The 19,964-nt window shown below is 40.6% G+C and overlaps 1 protein-coding gene across 48 annotated transcripts in view; it reads left to right on the plus strand.

The window, feature by feature from the left end:
- GPHN (gephyrin) overlaps positions 1-19,964 on the plus strand; it is a 454,199-nt gene that overhangs the window by 79,244 nt on the left and 354,991 nt on the right. For all 48 annotated transcript variants that reach the window (XM_072986103.2, XM_078390238.1, XM_078390313.1 and 45 more), the window contains exon 2: positions 2,240-2,318. In XM_072986103.2, coding sequence (XP_072842204.2) covers positions 2,240-2,318 — 79 coding nt within the window. The remainder of the gene's footprint in view (positions 1-2,239; positions 2,319-19,964) is intronic.

Here is a 19,964-nt window from a genome sequence, read left to right on the forward strand (position 1 = left end):
CCTTCCAAGATCAATAAACTGAGTACCCAGTTGGAGGGGCAATATGTAGCCTCCATAATTAAATACTAAATTGCCCAGAGAGTGATTTGGGGTGGTAGATAAGCAGCACATTTTGCTTTGCTTTGTTTTTACTTATGAGGGGAGAAACACAAAGAGTATCACCATACCTTGCTACCAGAGGCTTCTAGTCCAGATACATTATAGTGTCAAAAAGGGATGGTGTATCCTGTGTCTATGCTATGTCAGTGTTTTCATTATTACCAAGCATTTCTGGATGGTTACCATCCAAGGCATCTTTCCTTTCCTCCTCCGCCAGAGGGATTGGTATACATCCATAGATCTCTAGGATGCATACTTCACACCAATATTCACTCTTTTCATGTGAGGATATCCAGTTCAGAGTTTTACTCTTTGGCATGTCACAGCCCCATGCATCTTTACAAAATTGTTGTGGCATATATCATCATCTTAGGAATCATAGTGCATCCATAGGAACATCCTGTAGATACCTCTTGTTCTGCCCTTCTCTGTGATCTGTCCAGCATCCTTCACCTTCTTTACCACCTGAGTCTTGTAGGTAGCGGAACAAAGTCCAGATTGTCCTCTGTGGTTTCCATATACTGTACTTCATAAAAGTCAAGATCAATGCTACCATCACTATTGCAAATTTGCCTTCTCTAAAGACCAGGAAAATGAGGTGAAAAGGTCTTCAGCTTATTTGTGTCTCTACTGTGTCCATCAGTTAAGGGAACTTATTCCTCAACTGTAGATAATTAAAAATGCCTGAGAGAGGAATTCCTGCAGAAGTCTGGAGGTTGTAGTCTAAAAAGTAGTCAAAACATCAATCTCCTTCCATAGAGTCCTTTGAGGACAGGCCATTCACATCATGTCAGACAGCTATTCATTTGTATTGTACGTACAGTTTGGGCACTCTACATCAGATACTCGATATAGCCAATGTCACATAAGAAAGATCACAGGAGCACAGAACCTGTGAGAAGGCACTCTTAGCAGGCAGTCTGTAATCCTAGATGAATTACCAAAGTATAACATGAACTTTGGTCTGAGTACTCCCTGGTATTTTTAAACCAGCAGGGTCAAGGTGACACTCACTGGAAGGCACAGTTAATTGAGGGAACCCCAAATACTGGGAAAGGTTTGGGGTTGTTTCTGAACCAGTGATGCAGTTGAACATTTACTAGTTGTGTGATAATTATGTTGCGTGTAGGCAGTATGGGAAGTGTAAGTCTCACTGAAGTGCTATGATGAGTAGAGATGCCTCTCCAGATTGTCACACTGTGCCGCTGTGCTACAGCAGAACAGTTGTGTTCTTTTCATTTGTACCCTCCATAATATAGTTCTCCCTATCTTCCTTGTGCATGTATATATTTTGTATGTATGTATACACATTGAACAAGAATACTGAGTGGAAACAAAATGGAATTCAGCAACTCTCTAGGTCTTATTAAATGTTAATTTTATTCTCTCTAAGATTGGAAGCTTTGTCTTGGTATAGAAACAGGTGAATTTAACCAGTTTGAGGGCTACTGAGTTTTCATAATGTGATTATTCCAGTATTAGATGAAAGTTGAAGGAAATGAATTATCATTGAGAAGTTAAAAGGGGCACTGTTTGGTGTATACATAGAGAGATTTATCCAGAATAAGTTAGTCATGCTTTATTCTTATGGAAATCAATCACTAAATTGTTCTATTGATTTCAGTAGGACTAAAGTGTGGCTGGCTGAGTACCATCTGTTATTTTTAAGATGTGGCAGAGAATCTGTAGAAATGTGTGAAGGCCACTTTCACTAAGACAGTTCTCTTTCAAGGTTTCGCATAGTGTTTTCCTTTGAACTATTTAAGTAAGTTTCACAAACCACTTGCTTTACATGTGAATGAGTTGACATGTTAAACAACATAATTCCAATGCTGTTTTACTTGGCACATGTGCTGTTTGCTGGTTAGGTTGTTTGAGTGAATATTCAGAACTAAAAGCTTCCAATAGTTTGGTCCCTGCTCATAGCCTTGATTCTAAAATTTGTGTTTTTCAGTCAGCTTGCTTGCAAATGTGTTGAAATTTTAAGAATAAAATTCGGTATCTAATGAAGTTGATTGAAGTCTAATTGTTTTTCATGACAGTTTACCATAAAACCAATATCTGGTTAACTGGTTTGAAAATACAATACATTCTTTGCATGTATTCATCTTTTATAAGTTTATTTTTTTCTTCTTTTTAGTGAGTGACAGCTGCTTCAGGAACTTGGCAGAGGATCGCAGCGGAATAAACCTTAAAGACCTTGTCCAAGATCCTTCTTTGTAAGTGTTTCTTTCCACATGTGAATAATGGATATTTTAGTTGTGCAGACAGATGGAACCCTACTAGGCATAGGTGTTAAATAGAACAAATTCCATGTTCTATCTATAGCATATAAGAAAATGAGTAGCATGGCTTCTTATGTTATTTTAAAAGTAATTTACAAGAAAGAGGGGAAACATCAAATTTCTGCATTCCAGTCTTGTTTCAGATGATTTAAACTCAAGGTTTTGTGTTCATAATTCCCTCGAACAAGCAAACATTGCGTAAAGCAACAAAATGTAGGCATGTTTTGTTACTTTGTAAGTGGTTATTCCTATTTTATATTTTCTGAAAATTCATAACAAGATACTTTCAGTTTCCGATTAAACTGTTTTTGTGACTGGTAAATTTAAAACTACAGTTGCTAGCAGATTCTTCCTGAGGTAGATTCTAGACAGATTCCAGGTCTCTGGATGGGTATATGGCATGGGGTTCTGGACATCACACTTCAAGAAGGATGCTGACAAATTGGAACAAGTTCAGAGGAGGGCAGCAAGGATGATCAGTGAACTGGAAACCAAGCCCTGTGAGGAGAGGCTGAAAGAACTTGGCATGTTTAGCCTTGAGAAAAGGAGATATGATAGCACTTTTCAAGCACTTGACAGGCTGTCATAAAGAGGAGGGGCAGGATTTGTTCTCAGTTGTCCCCAAGTGGAGAACAATGGGCTCAAGTCACAGGAAGCCAGATTTTGATTGAGTATCAGGAAAAGCATCCTAAAACAAGCCGGATTGACTGTCTGGGGCTGTTCTACAGCTGTAACCAATCAAGCAGCCTTATCTCCGATCTCTGAAAGAACAGATTTACAAGTGCCACAACCAAAGAAGGTAGCAGGGAGAGGTGGCTTCCAGTTTGAGGTTCAGCTGCAGGGGGTGGGAGTAGGGGGGTAGCACTCTGCTCATTACCCCCAGGATTTTCATTTTTATCCTATTTGGGGTAATTTACCCCTGTTCTACAACCACTGCTCTAGAATTTAGTTGCTATATAAGTGAAGTGCATATAATCTAAGCATGTGTGCAAAGGAAAATAGCCAGAATTTTTTTAAAAAACAAAGAAACAAATTAAACAAAAAAAACCAACCCCTCCCCAAAACAAAACCCCCACCCCACCAAATACAGTGTCTTAGAAATTAATACTACTGAAGATAATGGGACATGTTTCTTTGAGTGGAAACATATAGAGTTGTTCTTTATGTCACCTAAATATACTTCTAGCAGTAGATAAAATGTATGTACAAAGGACCTTAGAAACAGGAATCACGAAGGTTACTTGCAGTACAATTGAGGATGTGATAAATTCTTTGGAAGTTATTTATTCTTAAAAAGAAAAGCTTTTTCAACATGCCTAGAGAAATTTCCCCCATTCAGTTTCTTGCTTCCAGCCAAGAATGACGCTAGGAGTTTTTTTTTCCTTTTAAGATTTACATAGATTGCACAAAATATTTTGGTACAGAATTAGTGTTTTCTTCCTTTGTGGGCCATGGTAAGTGATGTCAGAAAATATGCAGTTGATTTGTAAGTACCAAGTTAATTCATTTAGGGTTCTCACCTCTTTTTCTTTTTTAAAATGTTCCTCATTCCACATAAACATTTGAAGTTCATGATGCCTCTTACATTCTGTATTAAGGCTGTCAAATTCCAAGTTTTCTTCCCACTTCTAGACTTTTAAATATAACTGAATGTGATGCTAAAGCATGTGGGAACACACACAAGAAAAATGTACCCTGTGTTTATTTATTTATTTATTTGATTTCCCTACCACACATCTGGCAACCCAGGCCATTCTGGGTGGTTTGCATAGTATAATAAAAGACAGTATAAAATAAAATAATACAATAACAGGGGAAAGTATAAATTAATCAGTACAATATTAAACAAATAAAAATAATATTAGGAAAAGGAAAAACATGGTGGGGTTGAACATTAGCTGTTGAATCAAGATGAAGTAGAGTCCGTGAAGGCCTGAATAAAAATGTTTTTAATAATTGCTTAAAAGTTCCCAGTGAAAATGCCAGGTGTATTTCGGGTGGGAGAGCATTCCACAACTGCGGGGCTACTGCCAAGAAGGCCCAGTTTCTAGTCATTGACTTCCAAGCCTGTCTCGGGGTCAAAACCCTCAACTGCCCAGCCTGGGAAGATCTTACAGGATGGGCAGATCTGGTCGGACAGAGGCGTTATGCCAGATAACGAGCTCCCAAACCATTTAGGCCTTTGCATGTTAACACCATTACCTTGAAGCTGGCACAGAAACAAACAGGTAGCGAGTGCAGGGTGGTTGGGGTGGGGAAAATTTGATGACATCTCCTCACCCTACTTAGCAATCTGGTGGCCAAGTTCTGAACCCACTGAAGTCTCCATGACAGCACCAAGGGCAGCCCCATGTAGAGAGAATTACAGTAGTCTAATCTCAAGACTACCAGTGCATGAATCAGCATGGTGAGGGACCTGGTGTCAGGGTAAGGATGCAACTGAGCAATTCGTCTTAGATGGAAATAGGCGATTCGGACCACAGATGCTATCTGAGATTCCATTGATAGCGCTATCTCCAAAAGTACACCCAAGCTGCACACCTCATTCGTTGCGGTAAGAGAGACCTCCCCAAAGGAAAGGGAGGCACTCAAACCACAGACACTAGGGTTCAGTGTCACTTGTCTGAGTTCAGCCTCAGTCTGTTCTCCTTCATCCACCCTAGTACAGCATCCAGGCAGCACTCAAGGGATGGGACAGCATCCACTGCAAAAGGGTAGAAGGAGAAATAGAGCTTGGTGTCATCTGCATATTGATGACATGAAGCTCCAAAATTCCTGATGACCTCCCCCAGTGGCCTCGTCTCAGCGGCAGCATTGAGGTGCCCCAGGCTTTTTGTCCTGGGGGACTTCAATGGCCATGCTGAGGCAGGGGTTACAGGTCCAGCTCCTGAATTCTTGGAAACCATGGCTTCCTTGGACATGTCCCAACATGTTAACACTCCCACCCATGTCGCTGGTCATACACTAGACTTGGTATTCTCAACTGGACAGGGAGAGAGTAATCCGAGGGTGACCAACTTGTGTTGTAGCAACTACTGTACAACTTTGCCCCTTCTTTGGAAAAAGTTCTTGTGGATACAGTTGCCTGAACAGTAAAAACTGAAATCGAAGTCTAATTTGAGTCTTTTCTTAAAGACTTCAGAAACCACATCTGTCAAAATTAGGTTTTCATATCACATTATTGTGGTACATTCCATATTTATGTACATCATGCCTGCATGGCATATTTTCTAGGCCGAATTAAATGAAATCTCGCTCATTTGATATAACTAGTTTGTTAATGCTAGTGGATGAAATCTTCAGAATTTAATTCACAAGTTTTAAAGATGAAAACACAATTTCTTCATTTCCAGATGGCGCACATAAATATTACTGTTCCATGCTCTAAAACAGGAATACATTTTCTAAAATGATACTTACCACCTCCAGTACAATACTACCCTAGGAAGAAGACAAAAATTCTGACTTAAGAAGAAATCTCAGTTTTGATCCCCCTTTCTGCTCCTGGAGAATAATCCACAGCTTTCACTTCACTGATGTCAACACTCCAAAAATGGGAGAATAAAGATGGACATATCAGGATGTGTCATGAGTATAGCACCAGAAGCCTTGAGTCTTTTCTTTCCTATTTTTTAAAGCTACACTTTTGTTTAAGTTACTAGGAAAGATATTTTCAACTGTGCTTCTGTGACTTTGCAAGAAAGAATGTAAAAATAGCATGAAACATTTAGTGCCCTCTGTATCTCTCTTAATGTTTTCCTCTGAACAGATGGAGAAAATGGAAGGAGTGGGGGAATTGAAAAAATAATTTAAATCTCTAATAAAAGGCAAGCTGGGTCAAAATGTCTGATGACATGGGGAAAATGTGAGAGTGCACACCAACTGTATACAGTCTTAGAATTTTTTTCATCTACATAGAATTTCTAAATTGACATTTTCTTACAGAAGGCATGTGATAGGCTGGTTGATTCAGTTAGAGTGCCACATCAACTGCCTGTTTACTGTTTTCTGTAGTTTTTCTATAGTCACTCCTCTCTTTTAGTTGTCAGTAGTGCCTTTCAGACTTTCTCATCCATCCTTATGACCTGATTTTGCACCCTTAACACAAGAGGAAAATGTGTGCATGTTTGGTAGTGGGGTGGATACATAATTATGTAAGAATAGAAAAAATTATCATATGATCATGGTATCTGGTGAAAAGTAGATTTGGACTCAGTAGTAAACGTTAGGTAAATATTACAGTTCAAACCTACATTGGCTGCTCCTATACCCCTATACATATTTACTTGGATGGAAGTCTTGTTGTTTTAAATGGGCTTTATTTCCAGATGTCTGTATGAGAGAGAAAACTTGAATTAAGCAATTTAGAATTCTTCATTGGCTTCAAAAGCATCCCAGATTGGGCAACAAAAGAATAAAGCAATCCTAATTTTGTTGTCAATGCCTTCTGAGATTGAATCGCTCAACACATTCAAATGGCAGGTGCCTGACAGCAAGATGTACGCAAGAGAAGAACAGCTTTGCTGCTGTGAATCTGGCTTTTTTTGTTCTCATTTTATTGTTGGCCTTCTGTCATCTTCAATGGTAGAAGTATTGTTTAAATAGAATGCAGAGCTGGTCTAAATGTTCTTCATAATTGTGGGGATCTGCTTAAAGTCCCCTAAAATGCACAACAGAAGCTCAGATAATTATATTCAGAATTACAGTGGTGCCCCGCTAGACGATGACCCCACAAAACGACGGATCTGCATGATGATGAGTTTTTGCGATCGCCATTGCGCTTCGCAAAACAGTGTTTCCTATGGGCAATTTTCACTGGACAATGTTTCAGTCTGTGCTTCGCAAGACTTTTTTTGGGACCGACGCCTCGCAAGACAACGATTTTTACAGCTGACTGGCGGCTTCGCAAAATGGCTTGTCACCTGTCAGACCATGCTTCCTCCTTTTCCTCTGTTGAACTAGTCTCTGGCAGGAGCATGCTTTGCCTGTCCTGCCTCCTCCTCTGAGTGGGTGATCAGCCAAGGAGGCAGGACAAGGAAGCCCGTGCTCCCACTGGAGACTGGTCAAACAGCCGAAGAGGAGTGTACCTGCTGCTGGTAGTGGTGGGTTCAGCCAGGGAGGCGGGGGAAGAGAATGTTCAACACCTGTGGTGCTGTGCATACAAATTGGCACAAACTTCCAAATCAAGGTTCATGCCCTAAAGGAAGACACAGGCGTCTGTTTATAAAAAGTGAGCCAGGCAGTTGAGGCTAGGACATTTTGAAGATCACTCATTCATAAAGTCTCGATAAGTTGGATGCAACCTGACAGCACATAACAAGATAGATAGATGTTCAGAAGCTATGAGAAAAATAATAGTTTAAAAGTAGCCAGGGATGGATTTCCAGCCCAAGTTTGGCTAGAAGCCAATAAAGATTTGTCAAAACAAATCCTGCCAGACAGATTTTGTCTAATTTGACTTTGGTAGAAGATGGGAATGCTGTGGATATAAAATATCTTGACATCAAAGCTTTTGACAGAATGCCCATGATATTCTGTTTAACAAGCAAAGTATGGGTTGGATAGAAAAAGTCTCAGGTGGATATACAGGTGGGTTACAGAATCATACTCAGAGAGTGCTTATCAGCGGCTGCTTCTCAAACTGAGTGGAGGTAACAAGTGGGGTACCACAAGGCTCAGACCTCAGCCAAATGCTCTTCAACATTTTTATTAATGGTTTGGATGAGGAAGTGCAGGGGATACTCATCAAACTGCGGCTGACACAAATTTGAGTGGAATAGTTAACACCCTGGAAGACAAACAAAATTTAAAACTTATAGATGAAAACAAAATAAAAATAAAAAGTAAAAAAAATATACAAAAACATGGCAGCGCCTAAAAGACTAACTTTTATATTCTTTGATATGAGCTTTTGCGGCCTTGTATACAAAAGCTCACATCAAAAAATATAAAAGTTAGTCTTTTAGGTAAAATTTAACAGGGGTAAGTACAAAGTTCTGTGAGAATGTAACGGGTATGTACAAAGTTCTATGAAAAAGAAACCAAATAATGGACCCTCTACTTACGGAATTAATCCGTATTGGAACGGTGGCTGCAGGTCGAAAAGTCTGTAGGTTGAGTCTCCATTGACCCACAATGCATTGAAAACCGATTAATGCCGTAACCGGCCATTTTTCTTCCATTTTTGTTCCATTTTGTTTTTTTTCTGGTCTGTAGGTCGATTCTCTGGCTGCAAGTCGAACCTAAATTTTGCGGCCAGAGAAGTCTGTAACTCGAAAAGTCTGTAAGTCGAGGGTCCACTGTAGACAGTTACTGGGTTCAGTAATACTACATATGAGAAGGATCTTGGCATTATTGCAGACTTACAAGCTGAAATGAACCAACAGTGCAATCTGGCTAAAAAAAAGAGGCAGATGCTATTTTAGGCTGCTTTAATAGACGTAGAGTCTCCAAATCCCATGAAGCTCTAGTTCCCCTCTATTCAGCCCTGGTTAGGCCTCATCTAGAATACTCTGTCAAGTTCTGGATAATGCACTTTAAAAAGGATGCCAACAAATTGAAGCAAGTTCACAGTAGGGCAACACCGATAATCAGGGGACTGGATACCAAGTCCTATGAGGAAAGACAAAACATATGGGTATGTTTAGCTTTGAGAAAAGAAGACTGAGGGGAGATGTGATAACATTTTCAAATACAGTGGTGCCTCACTTGACGACGTTAATTCATTCCAGCGAAATCCCTGTAGAGCGAAAACGTTGTCAAACGAAAATTAAAAAACCCATTGAAACGCATTGAAAACCGTTCAGTGCGTTCCAGTGGGCTGAATATCTGCTTGTCCAGCGAACATCCTCCATACGGCGGCCATTTCCGGTGCCTGTATAGCAAGGAATCCATCCTAGAAAACAGCAGGGGGGCATTTTGACTTCCGGCGGCCATTTTGAAACCCAACAATCAGCTGTTTGCTGATCGTCGTAAAGCGAAAAATCTGTTCCTGAAACGGAACCGATCAACGTGAAGCGAAAAAAAAACATCTAAACATCGTTTTGCGATCACAAAAACTTCAACGTTAAGAGGCTTCATCGTTAAACGGGGTAATTGTCCAGCGGGGCACGACTGTACTTGTGAGGTTGTCATAAAGAGGAGGAGCAGGATTTGTTATCAGTCATTCCATAGTACAGAGCATGAAATAATGAGCTCAAGCTATAGGAAGCCAGATTTAGGCTGAATATCGGGGCGGGGACACATAATTACTAGACAACAGTGGAACCAATTACCTTTGGAAATGATGAACGCTCCAGCACTTGAGGCATTCAACAGAAAACTAGACAGTCAAGTCTGATATACTTTAATTTGGATTCCTGCATTTAGCATGGGATTGGACTTGATTACCTTATAGATCCCTTCCAACTCCGTTATTCTATCATTCTGTAAGTAAAGTCTGGGGGTAGGATACAATCCTTTGATTAACATCTTTCCCTCCAACTTTAATAAGAGATGGAATAACAGTTCCCTTGAGAACCTTTCCCGCCTTCAGTGGAGGAGATAGCTGAATACATGATGTACAGTCAAGGCACGGATAAAGATTTTTTCTTTAATGGAATTTCAACTTCATTCATCATTCATATAAGAAAAAAATTAAGTAACACTCTGAGAAATATTTCTAAGCATATAATCACAAGAGCCTCTTCTTTTGATTTGAGCTTAGGTCAGTAGAAAGTGGGGTATCCATTGTGGTTTACTGAATAGAGTGATTGGCTAGGACTCTGAAGACCAGGGTTCAAATCATCATTTGGCTATAGAAATTCACTCAGAGAGTGGAACTGATAAAACCAGTGCTTAAATATTTCACTTACCTTGAAAGCCCTTATTAGGATTGTTGTAAATCATGTCCAGCTTGACGATACAGAACTAAGGTAGAAATCATTTACCAGTATTTTACAAGTTATAGTTCAGAGACAAAATAATAAAGTCTGTCATGCACCAAACTGGTTTCCTAAATATTACAGTTTTTCCTCCCTGACTGCTCACCTACAAGCTACAGGAACAGCATCAGCTCATAAGAGGCATTGCCTTCCTGTTTGCTTCCCTTCTTGGAGGGTGAACAAGGAATGATTAAACAGATGAGGTCAGATGCCAGATAGCTTCCTTAATGCTGCTGATTGACTACTTTTCTTTGGCCAGTGAGCTTGACACCTGGGATTCTTGGTTTCTGGATCCTTATCCTGACTCAGTTTACAGGTTTGTAGTGCGAGATAATAGGAAGACTTAAGGGTGCTTACTTGTCATTATCACACAAGGGATGAGATAGTACATAGTACAGAGTTGAGGCAAACAAATCCACCTGTTCAAAGGTAGGTGACAGAGGCTTTCTTTCTTAGTGTCTTTCTGAAATGTGGACCTCTAGCTGTCCAGAAAGCACAGAGACTAGCCAATATATCTCCATTGCCACACTGCAGTAAGGAGGCATAGGTTTGCTCTTGTTCTCTTAATTGCATTTGGCAAGGAAAGAACTGAAGCAACTTGCTTGCTTCTTCCCATTTTTCTATTCAAGGGTATAATCCCTTCCCATCTGTAGCTCTTATTTCGGGAATAAGCTGTTGGATTTGTCTTATTTTTCTGTTGCTTTGACAAGGGATTTGAAAGATGTTATATCTTCTGTTGTGGGACGTGGTGGCGCTGTGGGCTAAACCGCAGAAGCCTGTGCTGCAGGGTCAGAAGACCAAGCAGTCATAAGATCGAATCCACGTGACGGAGTGAGCTCCCGTCGCTTGTCCCAGCTCCCGCCAACCTAGCGGTTCGAAAGCATGCAAATGCAAGTAGATTAATAGGGACCACCTCGGTGGGAAGGTAACAGTGTTCCGTGTCTAGTCGCACTGGCCATGTGACCACGGAAGATTGTCTTCGGACAAAACGCTGGCTCTATGGCTTGGAAACGGGGATGAGCACCGCCCCCTAGAGTCGAACACGACTAGACAAAAATTGTCAAGGGGAACCTTTACCTTTACCTTTTTATATCTTCTGTTAAGATATAATATTGATGTGAATTCATTGAAATTTTACATTCAAGGAGCATGTGTGTATCTAGAAGACAGCATGAACATATGAACATTATAAGAGGATAACGGGAAATATGTGTGCTGTTCAGTCAGTGTGCCTAAACCCGAAGTAATGCTTGGCAATGTACTGTGGCACAGTGAAATACGAATTTCATTTGTCTTCAATTGGAAAATATTGTTGTGTATAAAATATAACTTTGGCCAGATGTTTTGTGCATTCTCATGCATCTCTCAGAGACTATACATATTATCAAAATCCTGTTTATGCATACATTATTCAAAATGACATGTGATTTTAAATAATAACTAGTTAAGCAATCTCAGTTTGGAGTACAGTGGCCTGTATCATAAGTACAGATTAGATAATTTCTTCTATGAAGTTCCTGTCATGGGATATTTCTCTCAGCAGCAGAGGGGGGTAATTTTTGTTGATTCTCTCCTTTCAGCTCTTTATTTATTTTATTTTATTTATTTATTTATTAAATTTATATACTGGGCCACTGTGTTTGAGTGTAAACTGTCAGCTTCTTGCTGGTAATTTGCAGAGTTCTGATGAAGGAAAAACACACACACGCTCTTCTTCAAAATACGTGTATTTACAGAAATGTACAAATATACAAAGCAGCAATCCTTTGGCGTGGCAGCAATATAGAGGCAAAGTGCATAGAGGATAGAGGATAGAGGAAGAAGATACATCACATACACATTGTACACTTATATACATTTAAGCAGATGCCTCTGTCCAATCAAGACAGGTGATGCATCATCTTCATACATAGGTGTTGCATCGTACACAGATGTTGCATCATCTTCTTCACAGTCATTGTGACTGAGCACTTCTGAGTCTTACACAGGTGATCATTATGGCAGCTTTTTACCACTATTGTCTTGACCTGTTCAGGCCCATAAAATTCTCAATATTCTAACATAAACAACTGCAGAGGAGAGGGGGAAATGGTAAGAATCTCCAAAATCACCTTTATTTCTCAGCAGAAGCCTGTAATAAGTTAGAATTTCTTTCTATGGGCAGAAGTAACCCTCCCATTATGGAACAGAACTTGGAATACAATCCATTGACTAGATCACACTAGTAGCTATAATTACATAAGGTTTTCGTTACCTCTTCTTCTCCATTTTCATTGTGCTCCAGATAATACATTTTCTAGTTTACTTTCTTGTTCAAGTAGTGGAGGAAGGCTAATATCCTGTTATGTTTGACTGGGATGATTATAAAGTATAGGTTCTCTACTGTGAAATGCACAGCTCTTGGATCACAGCTCTTTTTTTGGGGGGGGGGATCAGTTTTTTTCAGGAATAATTTGGTATGTTTGAGGGGCTAATCACTCACAAAGACATATTTCAAGTAGGTTTACTGAAATGTGTGAGAAACAATTTGGTGGTAATTCACGGATTGCTGTACTGCTACATAGTCTTTGTGTTCTTCCCAAAGGGGTACGTATTTTGAAAATATTTGTCCTGATACGAAAATAGTAGTCTTCATGTTGAAAGAAGAAAGAGGTTTTTTATTTAGTCTCATTGTAATAAAAAGCTGTACGTTGAGGATTCATCAGCCCACCAACTATATCTCGAAACGGCTTTTAGAAACATTTTCCCTTGTCTAAACAATGTGTGTTTGAATGTTTTATGGGCATTTTCTTCCAAATTCTGCATATTTCATTTCTCATGAAGCTTCATATCTTGATCTTGTTGTTTAATGAGATTCTGGTCAAGTATCTGATGCCCCAGTGGGAACTTTCAAAGTCAGTGAGCACAATTTTCTTTAAACCTAGCTGGCATTCCTTTCTGTCTCATTTAATGTATGACTTCTATAGTTAAAATGCTTATCAGATGGAGCACACTAATATTGTTTCTCCATGCTGTAAACATGCAAACAACTCCCCCTACAATGCTAAGCTTCTGTCTGCATTTGGAAGAAGTTTACATGATGTTCTCATTTAAAAACTCTTAAGAATTAGACAAGCACAGCTAGTCTTCATAATATTCATTTTACACTATAGTATAGTATTAGAATAATATTTATGCTATTTTTATTTTTGCATTATTTTCTGTCTGCAAAATTTTACATTTGCCAAAAATCTTCAGTTGCATAATATGCCTCAGACTCCCATATTTCCTCAGATTCTAAGGCGGTAATTTTCAGTGAATATTCTACTCATAGATGATAACTGCCTCCTCACTGATGGGCAAAGCCCATGTCTGCTGTATCTGAGAGAAAAGTATATTGTTGAGTTGTGTCAAGTTAGGCAATGCTTTAGGAACAGAACATGTGAATGTAATTTTCTTGGCTTTAGAGTGCTTTGATGATCACAGATGTTGAGCAATTTTGTACAGTGGTGCCTCGCATAACAATGTTAATTGGTTCCAAAAAAACCGCTATGGGAAACATCATTATGCTAAACATGTTTTCCCATAGAGATGCATTGAAAACCGGTTAATCCGTTCCAATAGGCACGGATTGCCGTCCTTAAGCGAAAAAAACCATTGGAAACATCATTATGCGATACAATGTTTCCCCCATTGGAATGCATTGAAGCCTTTTCAATGCTTTTCAATGGTTTAGCGAAGTCAATTTTTGCAAATTTAAGTGTGTCTTAAAAGGGTCAAAAACGGTTTTAAATGCTTGGAATAGTTCTGCACCTTCTAAAATGGGTGCAAACTTAAATTGGCTTTGATCTGACTTTTCGTTAATTTTTGCTGAATTTTTTTCTCCCCCACCAACTTTCGACAGCTGTCAAAATTTGACAGCTCCATTGTTTCCTATGGGGGAGAAAAAAATTCACAAATAATTAACGAAGACTCAGAACAAAGCCAAACTAGGTTTGCACACGATTTAGAAGGTCCTCTAATGAACCCAAGCATTTAAAACAGTTGCTGACTTTTCGTTAATTTTTTGTGAATTGTTTTCTCCCCCATAGGGAACAATGGAGCTGTCAAAAAAAATTCAGCAAAAATTAACGAAAAGTCAGATCAAAGCCAAATTAAGTTTGCACCCGTTTTAGAAGGTGCAGAAACTATTCCAAGCATTTAAAACTGTTTTTGACCATTTTAAGACACTTTTTAAAATGAAAAAATGAACATCGCTAAGTGAAGTAGGGGACCTAAAAACGCATTTGCTATGCGAAGCATGGTCCCAAACTTCGCTAAGCGAAAATCACTCATAGGAAACATCATTAAACGGTGCATATTATTTTCTTTAAAAACCCATCGTTATGCGAATTCATCGCTAAACGAGGCACTCTTTAAGCGAGGCACCACTGTATTTGTATTTGCAACAGATGCTGCAGTCACCTCTCTACTTTGATCTATATGGTTTTGCTTTACATTGGTGCCATATATGTTATTGGTAATTTCTTGTCCTCTTGTAACAAAACAGTCATTGAGAAATTGACTCTCTCCTTTGCATCGGCCCCAACACCTGCTAGCTGAGAATTAGATTTACTCTCAGGACATCTTGCAGTACTGTGTCCCCTGGGATTTGTGACTGATGGCTTCAATTTTATCTTCCTAGACATATGTCACTTTCCAGGTCCTTTAACTCTAGGTCCAGTGCTAGTCTTGCTGCAGCCATGGATGTTCAGGTTTAAGTTGGCTTCTTCATTGATTTTTTGCAACCAAATAAAAATGGCAAAGCACATTTCTCAGTAACATTCTCCTCTTGTAGAGAGTTTCCATTCTTGTGCCCACCTTTTGATGTTACCTATTCTAGTAGTAGGCATCCTTCAATCTCAAGAGACTATGGTAGAGGGATTATGGTACCCATTCTACTGCTGAAAAATTTTGGTAGCCCTTTCCATAACCTGTGTTCAGTTCAAAGGTGAAGAAACATGAGATAAACTAGTGTTTTCAAGTGAAACATAGTTAGATGGACATTGGAACGGGAGGTTAATAAGCATTCTCTATCTTTGAATGAATTGCTCACTCACATACCATACTGTATTTATTTTTCTCTTGTTGTCTGTGGCTTTCAAGAGTCAAAGAAGTTCAAGATCACAACTGCTGACAGGAATGAAGGTAAAAAGGTAAAGGTTCCCCTTGACAATTTTTGTCCAGTCGTGTTCAACTCTAGGGGGCGGTGCTCATCCCCGTTTCCAAGCCATAGAACCAGCGTTTGTCCAAAGACAATCTCGATGGCCAGTGCGACTTAGACACGGAACGCTGTTACCTTCCCACCGAGATGGTCCCTATCTATCTACTTGCATTTGCATGCTTTCGAACCGCTAGGTTGGTGGGAGCTAGGACAAAGCAATGGGAGCTCACTCCGTCACGTGGATTCAATCTTACAACTGCTGGTCTTCTGACCCTGCAGCACAGGCTTCTGCGGTTTAGCCCGCAGCGCCACCACGTCCCTATGGGGAATGAAGACACCTATCTTAATATCATTGTTCACAGTTTGAAATGTACAGTTGGAAGCAGCTAACATCATTGTTTACATGTGGAACATGTAACATCACCCTTAATGACATCACAAATCAAGATGAACGCTGCTATCTGAACAAGGGATGAACATAAGAATGTAAGAACATACGAACATAAGAAGAGTCTTGCAGTCCACCCAATTTCAGCCTTTTTGACACTTACAAGGGAGTGTTATTTGATTCAAATTCAAACAAGTGGGTTGGAGAATGTCTCAGGGTTTAGGTGAAAGCAAGGAGTCAGGCATCAGGCTACAAAACTGGAGGTTGGGAATTTGATTCTCTACTGTGCCTCCTCAAGAAGAGCTAGCCTGTGTTCCCTTAGGCAAGCTGAACAGTTCCGTAGCAGCTCCCCCCTTAAGAAGTTGCAAGCATATTAGACAAAATAGAGAAACATAAACATAAAAACACAACAGACAGAATGTTGTGGTGCCTTAAAGATTACTATATTTTAATGTGAACTTTCATGGATTAAGTTCACTTCCTCAGACAAGGGAAGTGGAGATACCATAAGGGAATGGTAAACTGCTTTTGAGTATACAGTGGTGCCCCGCATAGCGAGGTTAATCTGTTCCAGATTAACCATCGCTATAAGAAAACATCGCTAAACGGGATGGAAAATGCCATTGGAACGCATTAAACTTAGTTTAATGCGTTCCAATGGCTTCTGTACTCACCGTTAAGTGAAGTTTTCCCCATCCGCAGCAATTTCGCAAGGGCAGGGCGCGAAAATGCTGTGCGTGGCCATTTTGGGCGTCCGGCGGGCATTTTGAAACCGCCGAACAGCTGATCCGCGGGCGTCGCAATGCAAGTTTTGCCCATTGTGGCAGTTGGGATGCCTTTGCATTAGCGATCCCAAAAAAGGGATCACTATGCGAATTCATCGTTATACGGTGCGCTCGTTAAGCGAGGCACCACTGTACCTAGAAAACCCTGGGAATAGTCACCATAAGTCATAATTGACTTGATGACATGCAATTATTATTTAAATCCATTGCAACAATATATTTTCTTGAGAAAACCTTTCTGGGAACACAGTCTCCTGTAGCAAGCAGAAATTCCCAACATGGGCAAGAAAACATCAAGGGAATCTCCAAATGACCCAGATTTGATTAAAGACTCAGATCAGTTGAGAGCAGCATGTGAAGAATATGTAAGATCATACCACTGAGGCATAAGGCAAGGGAAAAACCTCTCAAGTTCATAGATACAGCTAATGCCGCCTCAAAAGCCAGCTGTTCCAATCAAATTTCTATTCAGTCCCAATCCTGCCTTGAATCTCTTGAAAATAAAGAGGGAACTTGGTTTACATGTAGGGCATGCCCATTCCTTGGCAGACAAGACATATGTTCCATCCTGGCTAGTGGTTTTCTTTCAGAACTACTCCTCAAATATTAAACAAAGTAATCTTTTTGCTGGAATAATGACCCCAAATCAAACTTTACCCAAAGGAAATCTACCAGATGCACTAGTTCAATTTGCTTTGGGAAGATACAGATACAGTACCACCATTTTAGCTGGTCTCCAATCCATAGGCCCTCTAACATTTCAGAATAACGAGCTACACATTTTGAAAGACCTCAGTTCAATAACTCTGAATTGTAAAAAGTGTATTGGGAATATACTAAAAGGGCATTGTGTACAGAGTGGGTCAAGCATCTAAGTTAATTGTTAAGTTTGCAGATAAATCTGAAGTCTTGCTCATAGCCCTCGAAGTGAGGGCAACCCTGCAAGTCAGAGGCCTATATGAAAGGGAAAAAAACTACCCTCAAAAGGGAATCAAAATGTTCTTGGCAAATACTTGTCTTAGGGAGGAGATGGATAAAAGGCATAGAATATTTCCTTTCACTCATCTGTAACTGGCGGATCCTAGTCACCATCAATCTGGTAACTAGCAAGATGACAGCAATCAGTCTTCCAAGATACATAAACTTATCAAACTTCCATTTCCTTCTGACTTTATGCATTTAACTCACTGGTTATTATAATGTTCTGTGTGTGTTCCTAAGTGATATTGCTTGAAATTTCACATTGGTGATGTTTAGAGATGGGGATATTCATATACGAATATCCCCACGCAGCTGGAGTTAACTTATTTGAACTTAACTCACTTGTCTGGCAGTGGCGGCAGCCTCACTCATCCTTCCAGTCATTCCCGGAGTGCCACTGTCTTCCTGCTCAGTTACCCACTCCAGGTGGGGGAAGGGAGGACGAGTCTCCCTGCACAGCTGCCAAGTAGTGAACTGAGGGCTACTCCATTTCTTCTACGAGATTCTTGCCCACAATAATAGATATACAGTAGTAATCATCTGAATTGAATTTGCCCATTCCCGTCCATTTTAGTTCACTGACGCCCAGGATGTCAATGTTTATTCTTGCCATCTCCTGTTTGACCACGTCCAGCTTACCAAGGTTCATAGATGTTACATTCCAGTTTTCCATGCAGTATTTTTCTTTGCAGCATTGGACTTCCCTTTCACTTCCAAGCATATCCGTAGCTGAGCATCCTTTCGGCTTTGGCCCAACCACTTCATTAGCTCTGGAGCTACTTCTACTCGTCCCCCACTCTTCCTCAGTAGCATGCTGGACACCTTCTAACCTGAGGGGCTCATCTTCCAGAGTCATATCTTTTAGCCTTGTGTTTCTATTCATGGGGTTTTCTTGGCAAAGATAATGGAGTAGCTTGCCAGTTCCTGCTGCAGGTGGATCACGTTTATTCAGAACTCTGCACTATGACCTGTCCGTCTTGGGTGTCCCTGCATGGCATAGCCCATAGCTTCTTTGAATTACTCAGGCCCCTTCGCCATGACAAAGCTGCAATCAATGAAGGGGATTGCAGACTTATTCAGCTGCAAAGATTGTCAAGCCCACGAATGGGAGCTGTATCAGACTATTTTCTCTCCCTTTGCACACATTAGGGGCACCTACAATTGACCTGTTTGCATCCAGAACAAACCAGAAGTGCAAACATTACTGCTCCCGTGCAGGAGAAGGCAAGTACTCCCGTGGCGACGCCTTCATCAGATATTGGCCCAAATCACTGATTTACATTATTCCACCATTTCTACTTCTCCACAAAGTTGCCATCCATCTCCAGCAGGACAGGCCCAACGCCATCCTAATAGCCTCATGGTGGTCGTGTCAGCCATGATTTCCTATTCTCCACCAGCTGTCCTCCAAAGTTTACCATCTCCCCCATCTGCTTCACCTGGTGACCCAAAACAGGACTCAGATCCTCCACCCAGATATCCCTGTACTTCATTTCGCAGTGTGGAGGATTCTGCCTCCCTGATGAATGTCCTTCATCATGCATAGAAGCCCTAAACAATCCCCAATTAATCCTTCCATTACCACTGATAAAGTTAAACTTTTTGTAGATATTTCTTTCCTTCCCAAGGTTATCTCCCAGTTTTACCTGTCTCAGCCGTTGGTTTTTCCGTCCTTCTTCCCAACTCCAACCAATCCTCAAGAGCGCATTCTTCATACCTTCAATTCCAGATTACTTATGATCTTATTCTGGAGGAGGATGCAGACCTGGCTTGCATAACAGAAACGTGGATACATGGCGAAAGGGGTCCACCCATGACTCTGACCTGTCCACTTGGTTATGCTGTCCAGCACCAAGGCAGATTGGAGGGGCAGGGGGGGAGTAGCCATTGTATATAAAAAACACTCTAGAAGTTACTAGGTACTCCATGGTGGTAAAGCTGGGTCTGGAGGCCTTTCACGTGTTGGTTGGGGTCAGGGATGGTATTGGGATCTTGCTGGGTTACCACGCTCCTTGCGACTCAGCCATTTCCTTACCAGAGCTGGCGGACTTTGTCTCTGCAGCACTGTTGAAGTCCCCGAGGCTTTTGGTCTTGGGGGACTTCAACATCCACGCCGAGGTGGAGACTTCCAGTCCAGCTCTTGAGTTCTTGTAAACCATGGCTTCCTTGAACGTGTCCCAACATGTCAACGGCCCCACCCACGTGGTTGGTCATATGTTAGACCGTTTTTTTTCTGCTAGTTGGAGTGAGCGTGGTCTGATGGTGACTGTTGTTGTGTCGGTACCCTTGTTATGGCCATATCACCACCTAATAAAATGTAAC

Source organism: Pogona vitticeps, chromosome 1 (assembly GCF_051106095.1).
Source record: "Pogona vitticeps strain Pit_001003342236 chromosome 1, PviZW2.1, whole genome shotgun sequence".
Classification (NCBI taxonomy): Eukaryota; Metazoa; Chordata; class Lepidosauria; order Squamata; family Agamidae; genus Pogona; species Pogona vitticeps.